This window comes from Spermophilus citellus, assembly GCF_964194105.1.
Source record: "Spermophilus citellus genome assembly, chromosome: 17".
NCBI lineage: Eukaryota > Metazoa > Chordata > Mammalia > Rodentia > Sciuridae > Spermophilus > Spermophilus citellus.
In genome coordinates, this window is record NC_138199.1 from 59,935,655 (window position 1) to 59,954,808 (window position 19,154).

At 36.7% G+C, this 19,154-nt stretch overlaps 1 protein-coding gene across 7 annotated transcripts in view; it reads right to left on the bottom strand.

The window, feature by feature from the left end:
* CDC27 (cell division cycle 27) overlaps positions 1–18,068 on the bottom strand; it is a 59,849-nt gene extending 41,781 nt beyond the window's left edge. For all 7 annotated transcript variants that reach the window (XM_081272514.1, XM_081272511.1, XM_081272513.1 and 4 more), the window contains exons 1-2: positions 17,911–18,068; positions 7,985–8,060 (exon numbers count right to left, since the gene is read on the bottom strand). In XM_081272514.1, the coding sequence (XP_081128640.1) occupies positions 7,985–8,060; positions 17,911–17,937 (103 nt within the window). In that variant the 5' untranslated portion in view covers positions 17,938–18,068. The remainder of the gene's footprint in view (positions 1–7,984; positions 8,061–17,910) is intronic.
* Between the last annotated feature and the right edge of the window lie 1,086 nt (positions 18,069–19,154).

Below are 19,154 nucleotides of genomic sequence, written 5' to 3' on the forward strand. Positions count from 1 at the left end.
AAAAAACAACTGAGGAGCTCTGCTGCAACAGGAACAAATTATTAATTTCACTGAGCTACAAGTATTAATTTATAGGAGTTAGTGTAATTCCTTTCAGATTTTGCAAAGACTTGGTTTCTTTCTTTTTTTGGTATTGGAGTTTGAACCTGAGGTGTGTAAAGCACTGAGTTATGACCCCATCCCTTTTCATTTTTATTTTTTTGAGACATGGTTTCATTAAGCTGCTTAGGTCTTCAGTAAGTTGCTGAGGCTGGCCTTGAATTTGCGATCCTCCTGTATCAGCTTCCCAAGTCACTAGGATTAGAGGCATGTGCCATTGAGCCCAGCTAAAGACTTAGTTTCTTGTTGCTATCTTAAAATTATTGACCATACCAATAAACAATGGCTCCCATAGTTTAACTTCCACCACAGTAATGCTTTATCAAATGTTTTGTTTATAGATACTTGATTACATGTGGGTCCATTTTCACTGCAGTAAAATTCCCTAACAACATAAAGATATCAACTATTTTGTGTGTGTATGATTTTGGTGTTTGCAATTATTTTCTAAAGTGTAATAATTTAAAAATTACATATTCAACTGGGATTATGGATTGGTAGTTTAGGCGAAACTTAAAAAAGTAAAATAATGACATTTAAGATAATGAAATGAATTCAGAAAAACCTGACTTGTTATAAGAAACATGGTGGTTTCTAAGGGCTCCCTATAATTAATGGAAAAAGATAACAGTCCCCAAAAATATTACTAGTGAACCAGCAATAAGCACCTAAAGAAAGCAGATGTATGTTTACTGAATAGGATTGACAAATAAATATCATCTAGAACAATAAACTGATAGTCGCTTCCTAAAATGCCAAGGTCAGAAAAATTCTAAGGCTGATTATGGTAAAGCCAGTTAATGTACAGACACCAAAATAAGATCTGGAAACAAGGTCTGGGATTGTGAAATATAATGTCCATAATATATTTCATAATTATGAATAAAGTGAGCAATGACTGGGCAGTCACTCCTAAAGTTATACTGAGAAGTCAATCATGTGCTTGTTACTACAGTACATCTATATGATGAAATAGTCTACTCTATAAAACAGTCACACAGAAACACTTTGAGAATGCACGGTTGAAGTTGTAGAACACTACTGAAGCTCCTCTTCTTTTTATTAATATGTATTAACTGCATATTAATGGGATTCAGTGTGATATTTCCATACAGATGCACTGATCAAATTTAATCTCTCCTTTTTCACTCTCCTGCCAATGAAGCTCCCCTTCTTACAAATAGGTTAGGCTTCAAAAATGGAAAGGTATTTTGAACAGAAGTCCAAAATAGTTAACAGGGACATTATCTTAAATCCTTCAGATACATTTCCATCAAATAGAAAGAAGAATTACTTTTTCAGTGCTTTCAAACTAAAAAAATAAGTGCTTCATGATGATTAACAATATAAATAATGCTGGGGTTGTGGCTCAGCGGTAGAGCGCTCGCCTCGCATGTCTGAGACCCTGGGTTCGATCCTCAGCACCACATAAAATAAATAAATAGACAAAACAAAGATATTGTGTCCATGTATAACTAAAAAAAACCCCAAAAAACAAAAACACAATATAAATAAGGACCTATTCTGTCAAGACCTAAAATTAGTTGAGGTGTCTTCTACGTAGCCTTGATAAGATAAAATATTATAGAAAACTTCTTAAAGGTTAGAGCACTCTGCTGACTGCTCTATTATACACTTGGATGTTGTATGTATTTAAGGGCACAACATTATGGAGCTATCTATGATTTGTTATACATGTTTTATCTTGATTATCTATTTAAGTTCTTAAATCAATTACAGTAATATCCTCCTCTGACCTGAGGAGGATACATTTCAAGACCCCTTGTGGTTACATGAAACCATAAATACTGCTAGGCCCTATGTATACAGGTTGAACACATCTTGTTCAAAATGCTTGGGATCAGAAGCATTTCAGATTTGAGTCTTGGATTTTGAAGAATTTGCATAGACTTCACTGAGTGAGCATCCCTAATCTGAAAATCTGAAACTTTCCAAAATCTGAATCTTTTTTACTATGAATGCTCAAAGTTTCAGGGTAGCAGAATAAAGTGGTGCATGCCTGTAATCTCAGTCATTCAGGAGACTGAGGAAGAAGGATTGCAAATTCAAGACCAGACCAAGGCTGGGGATGTGGCTCAGAGGCAGAGTGCTTGCCTAGCACATGTGAGGCCCTGGGTTCAACCCTCAGCACCAATAAAAATAAACAAATATATGTATATATAGACCAGCCTGGACAACTCAGCAAGATCCTGTCTCAAAGTAAAAATAAAAAGGGCTGGGGATATAGCTCAGTATGGAGGTGGGGAAAAAGAGGGTATGTGGATCTCAGGGGCTGGGGTTGCAGCTCAGTGGTAGAGCTCTTGCCTAGCATGTGTGAGGCACTGGTTCGATTCTCAGCACCGCATATAAATAAATAAATAAATAAATAAATAAATAAATAAAATAAAGGTCCATTGATGACTAAAGAAATAAACCAATGGGGGATACCAATGTGCATCATATATAATAAGGATGAAAAAAGATCTGGAAACTCACTGTATTAGAATATGCTAGGAAAGAGAAGGAACTTGTAAAGGACTTCCTATACACCAGAACTATAGTAAATTCTTTATATATGTGAGTCTTCGAAATTACTTGTTCACTAGATATTTTTCCTTCTTAAAGATGAGGAAAATTAGACTCAGAATAACTTCTTCTGTCTAAGATCAAATGGTTAATGAATATGAGTTCAGATTCTTAAACCATTCTGCTGTTCTTCCTTTCTTACACTATAGTCTACACCAGGCTATGAAACTCCTTAGGAGAAAGAAAAATGGGTAACAAGGAACTACTGAAATTCAGAAAATATTTCAAGAATTTAACTAACAAAAGATTCAACCCATTAAGTTCTTTGGCCTCATGCCTTGTGGAATGTTTTTCCCAAAACATTAGAAAATACATGTTTTCCCAAAACATTAGAAGCATAGGAGGTCACTAAGCAAAGAGGTTACATGTAGTCTATCAGCTACGTGCCAACCAAGAACACTGTGCTAACAAGAATTCTGAGGTTGATTCAGTGGAATGAGTACTGTGATGAACTAGTGATGTCTACTATGACTGTAAATCAGAGAAGTGGCAAGGATTTGCTACCCTTGATAAAGTGGAATCAGAAAGAACAAACCAGTTACTGCCTATGGACAATGGTCTCAAGTTTCTTTACCTTAAAAAGGCAATAGCAATGTGCACTATATAGGATTATTGAAGGTTATATAAGAAAATAATATTAACCACTTAGGTCACCCAGATATAGCAAGAAGTCAATAAATGACAGAATTATTGTTTTGAATTGAGTGATGATATCTGCACTCAATGCACTAAAATTCTAAAAATTTCCCTCATAAAAATAAAGTTAATGGCTGGGGTTGTGGCTCAGTGGTAGAGTGCCCACCTCTCATGTGTGAAGCGCTGGGTTCGATCCTCTGCACCACATAAAAATAAAGATATTGTGTTCATCTACAACTAAAAAAATATTAAAAAAGTAAAAAAGTTAAATGAAGCGGTTAGGTCCTATATTGAGAAACACACACACACACACACACACACACACACACACACACCCCAAGCAACTTCCCAAATGAAAGCATTTTATTATGCACACATAACATGCGGATTACAGCTTTGTGTGGACTAATCTGGGAATTCCACTACTAATTCAGTGGGAAAATTCAATTATCTGATTTTTAAAAAAATTTTAAATATTTATATTTTTTGTTGTAGTTGGATACAATAGCTTCATTTTATTTATTTATTTTTATGTGGTGCTGAGGATCAAACCCAGTGCTTTGCATGTGCTAGTCAAGCACTCTACCAGGGAACCACAACCCTAGCCCCTTAATTATCTGAATTCTAAATGAGTACAACCTTTAGGAGCCTAATTGCAATGAAAAAAACTGCATAGTTTTTTTTTTTCTTTTTGTGGTGATGGGGATCAAACCCAGGGCCTTTCACATTCTATATCAGTAGAGTTTCACTGAACTACACCCCCAGCTCTGTTCTGATCAACAAATTGAAAAAAGAAAGATTAGAAATATACCACAGAAAAACTGGTGCTGCCTAGGTATTGATGAAAATAAAAATAGATTCTGATAAACCTTGCTCTTGCATAATGAAGTAGAAGAGGGTAATCTATTCTATCTTCTTTCTAAACCAGTCTTTCCTTCTTACCCTTGTCAATCTTTTCATTGGGACCTCAAACTCCTGCTGCACAGATCTTCCCCACTTTTCTCACTTAGCTCCTGTTCTCTTCCAGAAGCTTCACTGCACTCTCAAAGGAAAGTTAAATTCCTCATATGTCAGTTACCTCGGAGTAAGATAAGGAGGTTTCACCTTCCTTCTCAAGACTGTTCCCAAGCTTTACTCCTGTCCTTTTGAGAAATCCCTGATCCTGAGGTTCATATCTTCTTAGAAGTCTCAGCTACTGAACTCATGACTCTTTGTTTCATTAATGAAAGAATTCTGGGTGTGGATTATGATCTTCCTCTCCAATATTATTCTCATACACCTCTCATTTAGACCTCATTTGAACTTTGGTGCCCTGACCTCTCTGTTCTTTCTTAATTATCAACCACCTCTGTCTTAACTTTACCTGACCCACATCTTGTCTATATATATATATGTGTGTGTGTGTGTGTGTGTGTGTGTGTGTGTGTATGTGTGTGTATATATATACATATGTTTTTTTTTTTTTTGGTGAGGGAAGGGGTACCAGGGATTGAACTCAGGGGCACTCAACCACTGGGCCACATCCCTAGCCCTATTTTTTGTATTTTATTTGGAGACAGGGTCTTACCTAAGTTGCTTAGTGCCTCGCTTTTGCTGAAGCTGGCTTTGAACTTGAAATCCTCCTGTCTCAGCCTCCCAAATCACTGGGATTATAGGCATGTGCCACTGGCCTGGATATATATATATATAAATTTTTTAAAAAATACCTTTATTTTATTTACTTTTATGTGGTGCTGAGGATTGAACCCAGTGCCTCACACGTGCTAGGCAAACGTTCTACCACTGAGCTACAGCCCCAGTCTCCCGGCTATATATTTTTAATATTCTTATCTCTTCTCCTTTTGTGACAAATGCCTGGCAAACCTCTGATATCCACCTTCTTTATGCTTACAGTAAATAAGCACTTACTACTAGAGAAAAATCCTAATACAGAAAGATTGGACTATCAATTCATGCAGGAACACACAAAACACACAAAAATAAAGCTCACCTGCAAACATTACAAATTGAAAACTCTTGGCAAGTAATCCAATGGAAACAATACAAAAAATAAAAAAACTAAAACAAACAAATTAATAAAAAGAACACACTACTGTTTCTGGTGTATACATGTACATAAAAGCATTTATATACCCAATTTACCAAATACATGTATATGTATACATAGTAGAGATGTCAGTAGCTCTTAATTTATAGACCTACATGGTACAGGATCAGCATTGATCAAATCTCTGTGTAATTTCAACCACACATTCTTTTTCTTTTTTTCCCCCAGTGATGAGATTTGATCCCAAAGGCCCTTGTGCATGCTAGGAAAGCACATTTCCACTGAGCCACATCCCAGGAGTCTTTGTGTAATTTCAAAGCAGTAAGAAAATGCACTTGGAAAAATAAAATTACAAAAAGGTAAAGACTTCTCAGTAAAGCATGAATTTGTTAGGAAAAAAAAGCAATAATGGGAGATATGCCTTATTAAATATGGAAAGAATATAAAGTGTTAATTATAAAATAATATGATATTGACTTAAAAATAGAAAATTAAGATGGGTACAGTAGTACATCTGAATCTCAACTACTCAGAAGGCCAAGACAGGAGCTGGGGATGTGGCTCAAGCGGTAGCGCACTCGCCTGGCATGCGTGCGGCCCGGGTTCGATCCTCAGCACCACATACCAACATGCCAACAAAGATGTTGTGTCCGCCGAGAACTAAAAAAAAATAAAAAATAAAATATTAAAAATTCTCTTAAAAAAAAAAAAAAAAGGCCAAGACAGGAGGATCACAAGTTCAAGGCCAGACTGGGCAATTTAATTTAGCAAGACCCTATCTCAAAATAAAATAAAAAGGATTAGAAATGTAACTTAGAGGTAGAATGCTCCTGGATTCAATCCCCAGTAACTGACCCCTCTCCTGCCAAAATACAAAAAGAAAGAAAATTAACTAGTGGGAAAGAGGAGATTCTGGTGGCAAAGCCAGATATTTTAAAAAATTTAATATAAAACCAAGTAAGAGCCAGGTGCAGTGATGCATGCCTGTAATCCCAGCAACTTGAGAGACTATGGCAGGAGGATGTAAAGTTTGAGGTCAGCTTCAGCAACTTAGCAAGGAACTAAGTAACTCAGTGGAACCCGACCTCAACATAAAAAATAAAAAGGGCTGGGGATGTAGCTCAGTGATAAAGTGCCCCTGGGTTCAATATCCAGTAACCCCCAAACCCCCATCCTCTGCAAACTAAACAACCCTCCCCCAAACATGTAAAATACCATGTGGGACTTATTTTAAGTAATAATGTAAAATAACAGAACTTTTGGCTCTTATCTTACTCAATATACTACTATAAATTCTTTTTTTAAAAATTTTTTTTTAATATTTATTTTTTAGTTTTCGGCGGACACAACATCTTTGTTTGTATGTGGTGCTGAGGATCAAACCCGGGCTGCACGCATGGCAGGCGAGTGCGCTACCGCTTGAGCCACATCCCCAACCCCTACTATAAATTCTTTGAAAAAAATTTAATGTACCAAGAACCATGTACTTAGTATAGCTGTAAGATGACAATTTTCTAGCTACTAAAGCAATGAGAAAATGACAAAGCTGATTTGAGTTCAAATAAATGAAAATGTTAAATAGTAGAACTGAAAAGTCATAATTATCAGGGCTAGAGTTGTTCAGTGGTTGAGCGCTTGCTTAGCACGTGTGAGGCACTGTGTTTGATCCTCAGCATCACATAAAAATAAATAAAAACATCCTGTCCATATAGAATTTAAAAAAATATATTTAAAAAAATAAAAAAAATTAAAAAGCCACAATTATCTACATCAGCATCTTAGCAAAATAATTATAATAATTTAATGATAGAAACAAAACACATTACGAAATGTTTATTAAGCATTTATTACCATGTTAAATGTCTGTGCCAAGTGCTTTAAATATATTATCCTGCTTACTTTTTCAATTCCATAATTCCATATTTATTAATGAAAAATAAATTCATATATATTCAATTCCATATTTATTAATATTTATAAATGAAAAATCTGAAAAGCTCAGACATTATATAACTTGCCTGGGGTCATAAAAATGTATATTTGAGTGACAGGATTAGGATTTGTGCCATAGTTATGGATTCTAAATCCATGTTGTTAGCTATAGAACATAGACTCTATTCTAATTAAAAAACAAACCTAGAGCCCGGCACAGTGGCACACACTTGTAATCCCAGCAGCCTGGGAGCCTGAGGCAGGAGGATCACGAATTTAAAGCCAGCCTCAGAAACATCGAGGTACTAAGCAACTCAGTGAGACCCTCTCTCTAAATAAATACAAGTAGGGCTGGGGATGTGGCTCAGTGGTTGAGTGTCCCTGAGTTCAATCCCCAGTACCAAAAAAACAAAAAACAACACAAAACAAAACAAAAAAACAACCTAGGGAAAGAAACCCTAAAGAATGGGAAATGATTAAATACATCAGAGTCTATAAACCTGAATCAACTCTATGGTTATTAAAATAAACAAAAGGAGCCACATAGATAATAGGTAAAGTTTTTATGAACTAGTGGTCAATTATAAAGAAAACACAAGAGGGTGATACTAAGAATCTTGTTAGTCATAAAAGTGATGGAATTTCATGCATTTTATAGTTCTATATAAATGAAAATTTACAAACCTTCTGCATACAGTCGCTCTGCAAGGAAAACTGCATCTCGGTAAGCATAATGGTTTAGTGCTTGCCATATAGCAGCCTGCAAGTGGAAGAAAAAGAAAATAAATACAGATACACAGAGTTTCAAAGTTACTCCTAGCACAAAGCTTTGAATATAAATACCTTTAAGTGATAAAACCTCAATGCCCATAGAGCAAACTCCACAGTGTGTATGACTCCTGACATATCTGCATTTACTCACTCAACCTGCATTACTTTTAGTCTTCTGTGCCTTTGCATATCCTTTTTCTTCATCAGGGAATGCTGGCTCCCTTACCAACCTTCCCTAATAAATTTCTAATTCTTTCTAAAGTCCTAGCTTAAATAACGCCACCGTGCCTGGCTAACAAACACTATTGTATTCACTTCTTAAAGTACATGTTTAAGAAGTTCTCCAAATTAAGATATATACTTAGAAATAAAATTACTGAGTTATTGAATATGTTCATCTTTATTAGATAATGTCAAATCATTTTTTAAAATTATTAATTTATATACCAAATAATAATATGAGTTTCTATTTCTATTTCTTGGCTAACCTCTAGCCATTACTTTTTTTCATTTACTTCTTCATTAGAATAGTCATATTATATTACAGTTATCTGTTTACAAGTCTGCCTATCCTACTAAAATTACATGCTCTTACCAGCAGTGGTTTTCAACCATTTTTCATGATACACATGAAGGAAATGTTCAAATGTATGTCATCCTCCCACAAAAACTTCCTCACCTATTAGCTTAAATGCCACCTATTTCTCAGCCACTCAAGGAAGCACACTGGAATACAAATGAGTAAAATTACAGGACTAATCTTTAATTCACTCGAATTAAAGAGTCAAGAATCATAAAGTATATATAAGATAGGACATTTTAAGTTAAAAATAATAAAAAATATCTACATCCATGCACTAACCACTCAGGTCCAGAAATAAAATATTAGCAACTATCTTTGAAGTTCTACAGGCTCCTCCAGCATGTCAATAATATAAGTTCTTCTAGCCTTAAATAGGAAACTACCACCCTGAATTCTGCTGACCTTTCTTCTGGCTTTCTTCATAATTTGATACATTCGTGCCTATCATCCCTAAGAAGCAGCATATTTAGTTTTCCAACTTTAAATTCATGCTTGATGATATCTGAGGCTGGAGTTTGTTCATTTTCATTGCTGAATAAATAATATTTCCACTGTTTAAAGATATCAAAATATGTTTTATATGGGCATTTGGGTTATTTCTAGAGTTTCTGTTTGTTTGTTTTAATAATGCTACAACAAACACTATTTTTTTGGTTACCAAGGATTGAACCTGGGGGCATCAGACCACTGAGCCACATCCCCAGCCCTATTTTGTATTTTATTTAGAGACAGGGTCTCACTGAGTTGATCAGCACCTTGCTTTTTGCTGAGGCTGGGTTTGAACTTGTGATCCTCCTGCTTCAGCCTCCTGACTGACTGGGATTACAGGTCTGCGCCTCCATGCCTGGCTAACAAACACTATTGTATTCACTTCTTGGAGTACATGTTTAAGAAGTTCTCCAAATTAGGATACTTGGGAATAAAATTACTGAGTTATTGAATATGTCCATCTTTACTAGATAATGTCAAATCATTTTTAAAAATCATTAATTTATAAACCAAACAATAACATGAATTTCTATTTACTCCATAGCCTTGTATAAACTACAATTGTCAAACTATAAATTTTTTATTAATCTGAGAAAATAAAAGCCTCCAATCAATTACAAAAAAAAAAAAATAGATTATCAGGCTGGAGCTCAGTGGTAGAGTGCTTGCATGTATGAGGTTCTGGGTTCAATCTCCAGCAACACACACACACACACACACACAAAGTGATAATAATTAAAAAAAAAAATAAAGATTTAAACTACTTAAGATCAAAGACCTCTTGTTTGTACTGTCTTAACTTTTTTAAACTGGAGGGCTTTAGTACTTATTCAATGAATATATTCTGAGCGTCTACTATGTGACCACTTTCTGGACTCTAGATATTTAGCTATGAGCAAATAACTTCTGCTCTCATTAAGTCTCATTCAAATGTTACTCTTATCTAGACCAAAGCCTTTCAACCCCACTGAGATGATGTTCTATCCCAAATTCATTGAATCACAATTTCTACACCTGGGATTGTCCTTAGATTATCACTACTTTTAAAGTTTTCTATAGGTGATAAATAAGCATTCAGGGTTCAGAATCATTCCACGTGTCCAGATAAGCAATCTCTCTTTTTATAGTAAAAACTTGTGAAAATTTATGAAAGCTATTAACCTCCTCCCCAGTAAAAAGCATATATTCTGGAAGTCTGCATATATTGAAAATCCACATTATCTTGGAAGTATAGTATAAATTTGGAAGTATAGTATAAAGCTCAAAATCTAGTCCACATGATAGGAGCTGAATATGTCATCTACTAGAAATAATAGGTACTTGATAAGTATTTGTGGAATTAAATTTAAATATTTAAAATAAAGGAGCCAGGTGTGGTGGTGCACATCTGTAATCCTGGTGATACAGGAAGCTGAGGCAAGAGAATCACAAGTTCTGGGCTGGCTTCAGCAATTTAGCAAGACCCTGTCTCAAAAATAAAAAATAAGGACTGGGGATGTTGGCTCAGTGGTAAAGTGCTCCAGGGTTTTAATCTCCAATACCAAAAGAGAAAGAAAGGAAAGAAAAAAAAAAAAAGGAGAAATGGACAAGTTACTACTTTTAAAAAGGTCCTTACTCTTTTGTATTTTAGCAACTACTACAGAGTTAGTGTCTGAAGAAGCATTACTGCTGCCAAGAGTAGGAGAGGCCAAGTTGGAGGCCACAAGATCACAAGTTTGAAGTCAGTCTCACCAAGGTAGAAAGACCTGGTTTCAAAATAAAATTTGTAAAAAGGCTGGGGATGTAGCTCAATGGTTAAAAAAAAAAAAAGTACTGAGATAAACTAAAAGTGTTCTCAGAGAATTTCAACATTTGGATTGCATAACAACTTCAAAAAATATCACTCAGAAAATAGTAGGCTAAAGGGTTTTCAATCTAATTTGACTCAGCAATTATCTCTTTTCTTTCTTTTTTTAAAAATTTAATGAAGAGGATTCCTGATTCTTGTTAAGCACATTGATCAAGTTGTTTATGAGCTTTAATCACCTACAAAATAAAGACTAAAACACCTACTTCAAAGACAGGCATATACATGAAAGTCTAGCTAAGTAATTGATAATTATAATTCTGCCCCCCAAACCATATCTGGTCTTCTAGTACTGGTGTGGCCTAGGGTTCTGGAACCACACACACATAAGTACCTTTCAAAATTACACTAACTTAAAACAACTGCAGTAATAATGAAAAACACACACACAAAAAAATATTTGCATCTATAAGGCAGACCATATTTTGCCTGGATTCCTTTAGTAGTATTTTAATTGGCCTCTCTGAATTCTCCCCCATGATTTTTTCACAAATCATATCTGATCATGTAACATCTTTACTCAAAATCCTTCAGTAGCTTCTCATTGTTCTTACTGTAAAAATTGTAATCACCAAACTTGGCAACATAGTACAGTTTGTGCTTACTTCTCTTTTCTTTCTTTCTATTTTTTTTTTTTTTTTTTTTTTTTTTTTGCAGAGCTGGAACCCAGGGCCTCCTTGCTTACTCCTAGGTGAATGTTCCTTTCTTCCTATAGCCCTAGTCCTTTTTATTTTATTTTTCAAACATGGTCTTGCTAAATTGCCCAGGCTGACCTTAAACTTATGGCCTTCCTGCCTCAGCTGGCATTATAGGTGTGTGCTACTGTGCCCCATTTCAAACCAGTTCATCCTTTATTATATTTTCTTGTGCTCTGTGCTTAGTACAATAGTATTTTTTTCAGCTCTTCAAATTTACCATATTACTCCCATCTTACAGACCTTCTATTACATGCAGTTTCACCTAGTACATGCCTCCTTTCCTTCAAACTAAGCAGATTCCAGTTATCCTTCAGATTTTTCTCTTAGAGAGGGTTTCTTTGGAACCCCAAGATGAAATTTGGTATCCTTATTAAACACTTAATAGCACCAAGAATCTTTCCTTTGTAATACTTCTCGTCGTAATTTTACATTGATTTTGGAAGAAATTTTAGTGTCTTCCTTACTATTATAAACTCCAGGAAGGCAGGGATTACATACATCTTTGTTATTATTCTTCAAGATCTATTATGTGTTTTAAAGCAGGTGCTAAGTAGACACATGTTGAATGAACAAACAAATGATTTTGAACTTTTGGCAGTCTTCTCATTATTAGCATTCTTGTATTTTAGTCTTAGCTTTAATTTTCTCTGTATTTCTTGATATCCAATAATTAAGGATCTCTGGGAGTCTGTATTGAAACTTAGTGATAAACAGAATTATTTTGTAATGCAAATAATTAACCACCTAATTACTCATTTATGAAATATGAAGATTTTTCAAGAACCTACTTGTTTAATTTTGTTCTGTTAAAGAAAATGATGAGTAGAGGATTTAATGTTGGAGATCTATGCTCAAATTTGTGTGCCACCACTTTTAGAATGATTTTGAGGAAAATATTAAACTCTTCTCAGCCTTAGTTTCCTCATCTGAAAAATGGGGCTCTATTTCTAGGAGCTGTTGTGTGGTATATGGATGATACACATTATGGGCACATATATTATAAAGTTCTAGAACTCTTTTTTTTTTTTTTTTTGCACTGGGAATTGAACCCAAGGGCACTTAACCACTGAGCCACATTCTCAGTCCTTTTTTATTTTTTATTTTGAGACAGGGTCTTGGGCTGGTTATATAGTTTAGTGATAGAGTACTTACCTATGATGTGCAAGGCTTTGGGTTCAATCCTCATGTACCACCAAAAGGAAAACAAAACAAACAAAACAACCCTTTAGACAAGGTCTCATTAAGTTGCTGAAGCTGGCTTTGAACTTGAGATCCTTCTGCCTCAGCCTTCTCAGCCGCCAGGATTATAGGTATGTGATACTTTTTTTTTTTTGACTTTTCAAAGTTAAAGAAATGAAAGACAATAAAGTATCATATTCAAGAATCATATTCTTTTCTGAGTTTAAATCAAGCTTTGCTCAGAACATCATTCCTTTAATACCAATTTTGGTGGGAGTGGTAGGGTATGCTAGTGTGGACTGAACTCAGGGGCAGTCTACCACAGAGCCACATCTTCAGCCCTTTTTATTTGAGATAGGGTCTCATTAAATTGTTGAGGCTGGCCTCAAACTTGTGATCCTCCTTCTTTAGTCTCCCAAGCTGTTGTGATTAAAAGCCTGCACTATACCCAGTCCTTTATTACCATTTTTTTTTGTGATCCTCCTCCTTCAGTCTCCCAAGATGCTGTGATTAAAAGCCTGCACTATACCCAGTCCTTTATTACCACTTTTAGCATCAGAAAGATAATAATGCCAGCCAACACAAACTTTTATAAATCCAGAAGTTAATCTTGCCACTTACAGAAACCCACCTATAGCTTCCATCCATACTCTGAGAAATCACCTCTAAATTCCTAAGTGATGGTGTCTCTCTGGGGTTGGTGGGGGGGGGGGGACGGATTACTCTGAGGCACTACAAATTAGTAGCTGATGATGCGCAGAGCTAAAATAAGCTCCTGGTTATTCATCTACCTTTACCCAACTGATGGTGTAGGCCTCCACCAAAAGAAAAGCACTTAGTACATCAACCTCTAGAGTTCTACAAATTAATGCCAGATGTAGTTAATGCTGCTAAAAACAGTTATAAAGCCAAACAAAGCAGCATTCCTTCCCTCCCCACATCCCTACAAAATGTTTAAGAGAAATGTCACTGATTAAATTAATGGCTTGGTCCTTGGTTCCATTAATTTAAAAGTAAACAAACAGCATAAAGTTGCAAAATTCCTTACTTGTTATTCTTAAACCTGAAATACTATTTTAAATGTAAACAAATATCTGTAAGTACTCAGACTTAAATGTGACTACTATATTCTTGTTTTTGTCAAAAAAGAAAACAGCTGCTTTTCAAATAACTGTAACAGCAATGAATAATAAAAAAGGAAAACAAACAAAAAATCCAAAACATTATTGTGGACTTTTACATTATATATTTTAATTTAATGTATAGAGCTCTAATTTAGTGGGGCTGGGGTGTGGCTCAGTGGTAGCGCACTTGCCTGGCATGTATGAGGCCCTGGGTTCAATTCTCAGCACTGCATACAAATAAATAAAATAAAGGTCTATTAAAAAAAAAGAACTCTAATTTATTTTTGGTTTATATCATTGGGCAAATCCTTCCTCCCCATTTAGCAATGTCAGTGGTGGGGGAAATGAAGGAAAATCTGGTAGGTAAAGGCCAGGATTATTGCCAAATGCTCTACGATGTACTCCATCTTATTCCCTCCTCCCCACCAACAAATATTAGCTGGCCCAATTTTTTGTACCAAAATTAAGTAACTTGTATATCTAAATTCTTACCTCTTTCTTTCTTGCCAATAGCAGCAGATTAATATTCCCAAAGCAGTGTTTTCATTATGTAATTCTTCTACTCAAAAACTCTTTTGCTCATATAATGGTTATTCATTATCACATCAAATCTAAACCTCTCAGCCTGGAGGTTTATAACTTGTTTCTACCCGGCTACTAAAACCTTCTTCTTCCTGTCTCAATTCCTACTCAAGCCAAGGGTTACAATACTTTGCTGTTCTCCCTAAACAATATTACAATCTTTGGGCTTTTGCTCATGCCATTCCATGCCACAAATATTCTTTTTCTTCTCTATCAATTCCAAACTTTTCAAAAGTTTTAGCCTTTAAGTTTTTGCTCCTTTAAGAAGCCTTTCCCATTATTCTGGCCTGAAAAGATCTCTTTTTCCCAAATTCCTTTTTTTTTTTTAATATTTATTTTTTAGTTTTAGGTGGACACAATATCTTTATTTTACATTTATGTGGTGCTGAGGATCAAACCCAGTGCCTCATGCATGTTAGGCGAGCGCTCTACCACTGAGCTACAAATCCCAGCCCCCCAAATTCCTTTATTATTATTTGTGCTATCAAATACATACTAACTTGTAACATTACTCAATTTTTCCTGTTAAGCATTCTTATCTTCCTCTTAAAATTAGGAGTTATACCTCAATACTTGATAGTCTCACAAATACCTGCAATTTAATTTGTTTAAAAAAGAATGTTTAATTGCCCTCCTTCACATCTACCCCCATCCCCAAAGGATTCTCCATTTCTTAAATAGCACCAACAAAATGAAATCCAGACAGTCATTCTTTTTTCTTTTTCTTTTCTTGGGTACTGAGGATTAAACCTAGGGTCACTTTATCTGTCAACTATATTACAGTTCTTTTTATTTTGAGGTGGGGTCTTGCTGAATTGCTAAGGCTGGTCTCAAACTTGCAATCCTACTGCCTCAGCCTTCTGGGTCACTGGAATTACAGGTGTGCACCACCACACATAGTCATTCTTGATATCTACCCCACCTTCACATCAAATCAATTTCCATGTCTCACTGGTTCTACCTCTCATTATTTCTTGAGCCATAAAGTACTTTTTCACTATCTAAGAACTCTAAAACGATACTGTGTATATGGTACCCAATTACTATATTGCTTATTAAAGTGATTTTCAAAAGGCTTGGTTTACAACTTCATCTAACTCTTCTAATTGTCAATCTTACTCCTGGGAATAATTGATAAATTAAAAGTGATAAATAAAATAGCTGCTCATTTTATCTGTCAACTTTTTCCTATGCCTAGTAATACCATAAGCCTTAGGCATTCCAAGAAAGAAAACTATTTTCCAAATTTATTCTCATTCCTTTTCAAATATATGCAACCAGTCATCATTTTTTAAAGACTATCTTATTTTTTTCCTTACTAATTCATTCCCATTTTCAATACTATGCCTCATCAGTTGATCTTCATAACTGTGGTCAAAGTTGCTTGCTCCTCCCACTGTTAAAGATCCCTTCTTAATTAGCTGCTGCTTATACCATAAATTACAACCAAAATTCTAACCTAGTCATATCCTCCCACTTTTTTTGGGTGGTGGTGGTGGTACTGGGATTGAATCTAGGGTTGCTTTACTACTGAGCGAAGTCCCTGGTATTTATCATTTAAAAATTCGAGACAGGGCCTTGCAAAGTTGCTGATGCTAGCCTTTAACTTGTAATTCTCCTGCCACAGCCTCCAGAGCTACTGGGATTACAGGCTTGCACACCTCACTAAATTCACCTAGTTATATCCTAAACTTACCATCCCAAAATCTAATGGACAAGCTAGAATCAGGGAGGGGGAAAAAAGATGAATTTTACTTTTAAGCCTTAAAAATATCTAAGTGTATTAATCCTGATAGTACTTTAAGAAAAAATAGAAAACCTGATGGGTACCATCTAGAATAGGCTACATATTTCTATTCCACTCCATGCTTTTATACAGGTTGAAATTATTATTAAGTTGTCATTATATGCTATAAATGCAACTGCTTTATCACTTCAGAAGTCTTTTAGGGCCAGAAATACAAAATTACAAAAATATGAAACAGAAATTAATTTAAGCAATCTACTAATCCATTTAATTTCATGTTGGGTCTCAAAAAAACCATAAAAGGAACTCTACATCACAAGAGAAATTTGGATTGAAAGAAACAGCTTTGGAAAAACTGATACAACTTAGGAACAGGTAAATTTCTTAAGATAAAATCCTGCATTATGTTAATTAAAATACTAATGGCTGTTATACGGAAAGAGCTGGAGATGAAGCCAAAGTAGGAAAAATGAGCATTTCATGTTGTGAAGAAAAATTAAGGAAATACAGAAGTAGTGATATATCAAAGTATTTGTTATTCCATACCACAGGTCTCTTAAGGGCAATATGAAGAAATTTCTAAAACTGGTTTGCTTTATAGCTTCAAAGTAAAGTCCAGGACTCAATGACAGCAGCTGATAAGAGGTCAACTCCTCTGACCAAGTCAAAGATCAAATGAAGGTCTTCCAGACCTGGTCCATCACCAAGGGACAAAAGATTCAATTTCTCCAGATGGCAGGGGGGAAAACGACTTGGCACTGCATCACACACTTAAAATCCAATAGGGTTTCCTCCCTGATAACAGCAACTGTGCGTCAAAGCATACCTTGATGTGGTAAGGAAAGTGAAATGGACGGAAAAAACCTTATTTGTCTTTCATTTCCTGAATGTCTTATAAACATGTACAATGAAATATTTCTGATCCTCATCACAGGTAACGGAAAAACCCAGATTCGTCCTTTCTACTCCCTTCCCTTCTATAGGTGCTTGCACCTCGGGCGCCCGGGCCTTTGAGTTCTCTTCTCAGATCAACACTGTCCAGTGGGGAATCCACTGAGCGAGAAAGACAACGTGGGTTACAATGCCTGGCACCAAAATAGAAATTACTATTAAAAATGCCGATCCTATCCTCTCACACATAACAAAAACAAAAACAAGAAAAACCCCGCAAACTTGCCCCACCTTTTCGAAAATCGTACCAGCGCCGTTCAAATGTGATTCTCAATCATCCTTTAGACAAGAGAGCACCTGGGGCGCGTTTTCGGCCCCCCCTCATCTCACCCCCCCACCCCGCGCCAGGCCAGGCCAGGCCCCTGGACTCGCAGGAGGGGTTGGCGGACGTGGACTCCGACAGAAAAACAGGCATTACCGCCGAAGGCCACTCACACTAGGGGTAGAAGGAAGGTAGGGCCAGAGGTAACACGGCTTAGGTCGCGAACAAGGCCTCTGAACGATGGAAGAACGGCACGACCCGCAGGGGGAGAGGCGGGAGAAGCAGCCTGGCCTAGGCCGCACCAGGCCGCGAAGTGGCCATACGCGGTTTCCTGACTGAGGCTGCGAGCCAAGTCTCAGAGAAGAGGGTTATCATTACCTGGACGGGTTCCTGCAGGACCGTCATCCTTGAGGCTCAGGCCCACTTTCTGCAGTGCCTCAGGCCCCCCCCGTAGCGGCTCCGGCCCGGCCAGCCCCGGCTCATTTAAACTCACCAGCGACCGTTACCGGGGGATGGGGGAGGCCGAGCGATTGCCGAGTATCTCCGAGCGGGATACGAAAATATCCGAAGTGTAGAGATGCAGGCGAAAGTAAGACGGAAATGCACGAAATGGGCCGGAAATGCCCGAAATGAGTCGGCCGAGAAGGCGACCGTTGCCGGAGATTGCCGAAGATCACCGGAAACTACCGAGTTTGACCCAACGCGTAGTTTCCTGTTCTCAGCCACGCCTTCATCCACGCACGCCACGCCCAATCGTCCACGCTCTACGCTTCCCTGCCCAATCGGCAACCAGCAGGCTGGGAGTGGCCTGACGGATCGGGCGGGGATCGTTACGTGGCAGAGTTGGAGTCTGGATTCGCTACACTCCCCCCTTCTGGATTAATTGGTGCAGAGTAGATAGAGCAAAGGGTAAAACACCAGAATTTGGGCCCGACTTGAATTAACCAAAAAGTATTTGTCTTTTGAGTTTAGATCATTATCCATTCCAGAAATACCTATTTACAGCTACGGGGTAAATTTTAGAGGTTTGACTCTCTCCAAACATATAGGATGGCGGGTCCTCAAGGTGATTACGGGCTATCTAAGGGTAACGCAAAGAGTGCTACATTATGTGGTGCCCATTATAAACGGTATAAGAATTCAGAGGAGAGGCAAATTAATTGGGATTAACAAAAAGAAAAGAAAAAGATTTAAACTAGAGTTTGAAGGATAGGTATAATTAGAAGAAAAAACAAGATATTGTAAATGAAGGCAGGAGAGATGAGGTCAGCTGGTAAAAAGTTAAGGCACTTACTGAAAATAGTTACTGAGGTGATGAGATGACGGAAAAATCTCAAAAGGCAGTTTGAAATTTTTATTCTTGATAGAAGATGCCATTTGGTGAACTAGAGAGTGTAGTATTAGAAGTCCAGTGGCCTGGTATTGAATTTTGTCTCTTGCGCCAACTACTTAACAGATTCTTGGGCACCTCTCTGAGCTTCTATTTGCATAATCTGAAAAAATGATCAAGAAAATTAGGTCCATTAGTAGATGTTGCAGCGTCTAGTACCACTGTAGTCACTTTCAAATTTCCTTTCTGCTTCCTTACTCCCCCCACCTCAAGAGCAAGAACTAGAAACTAA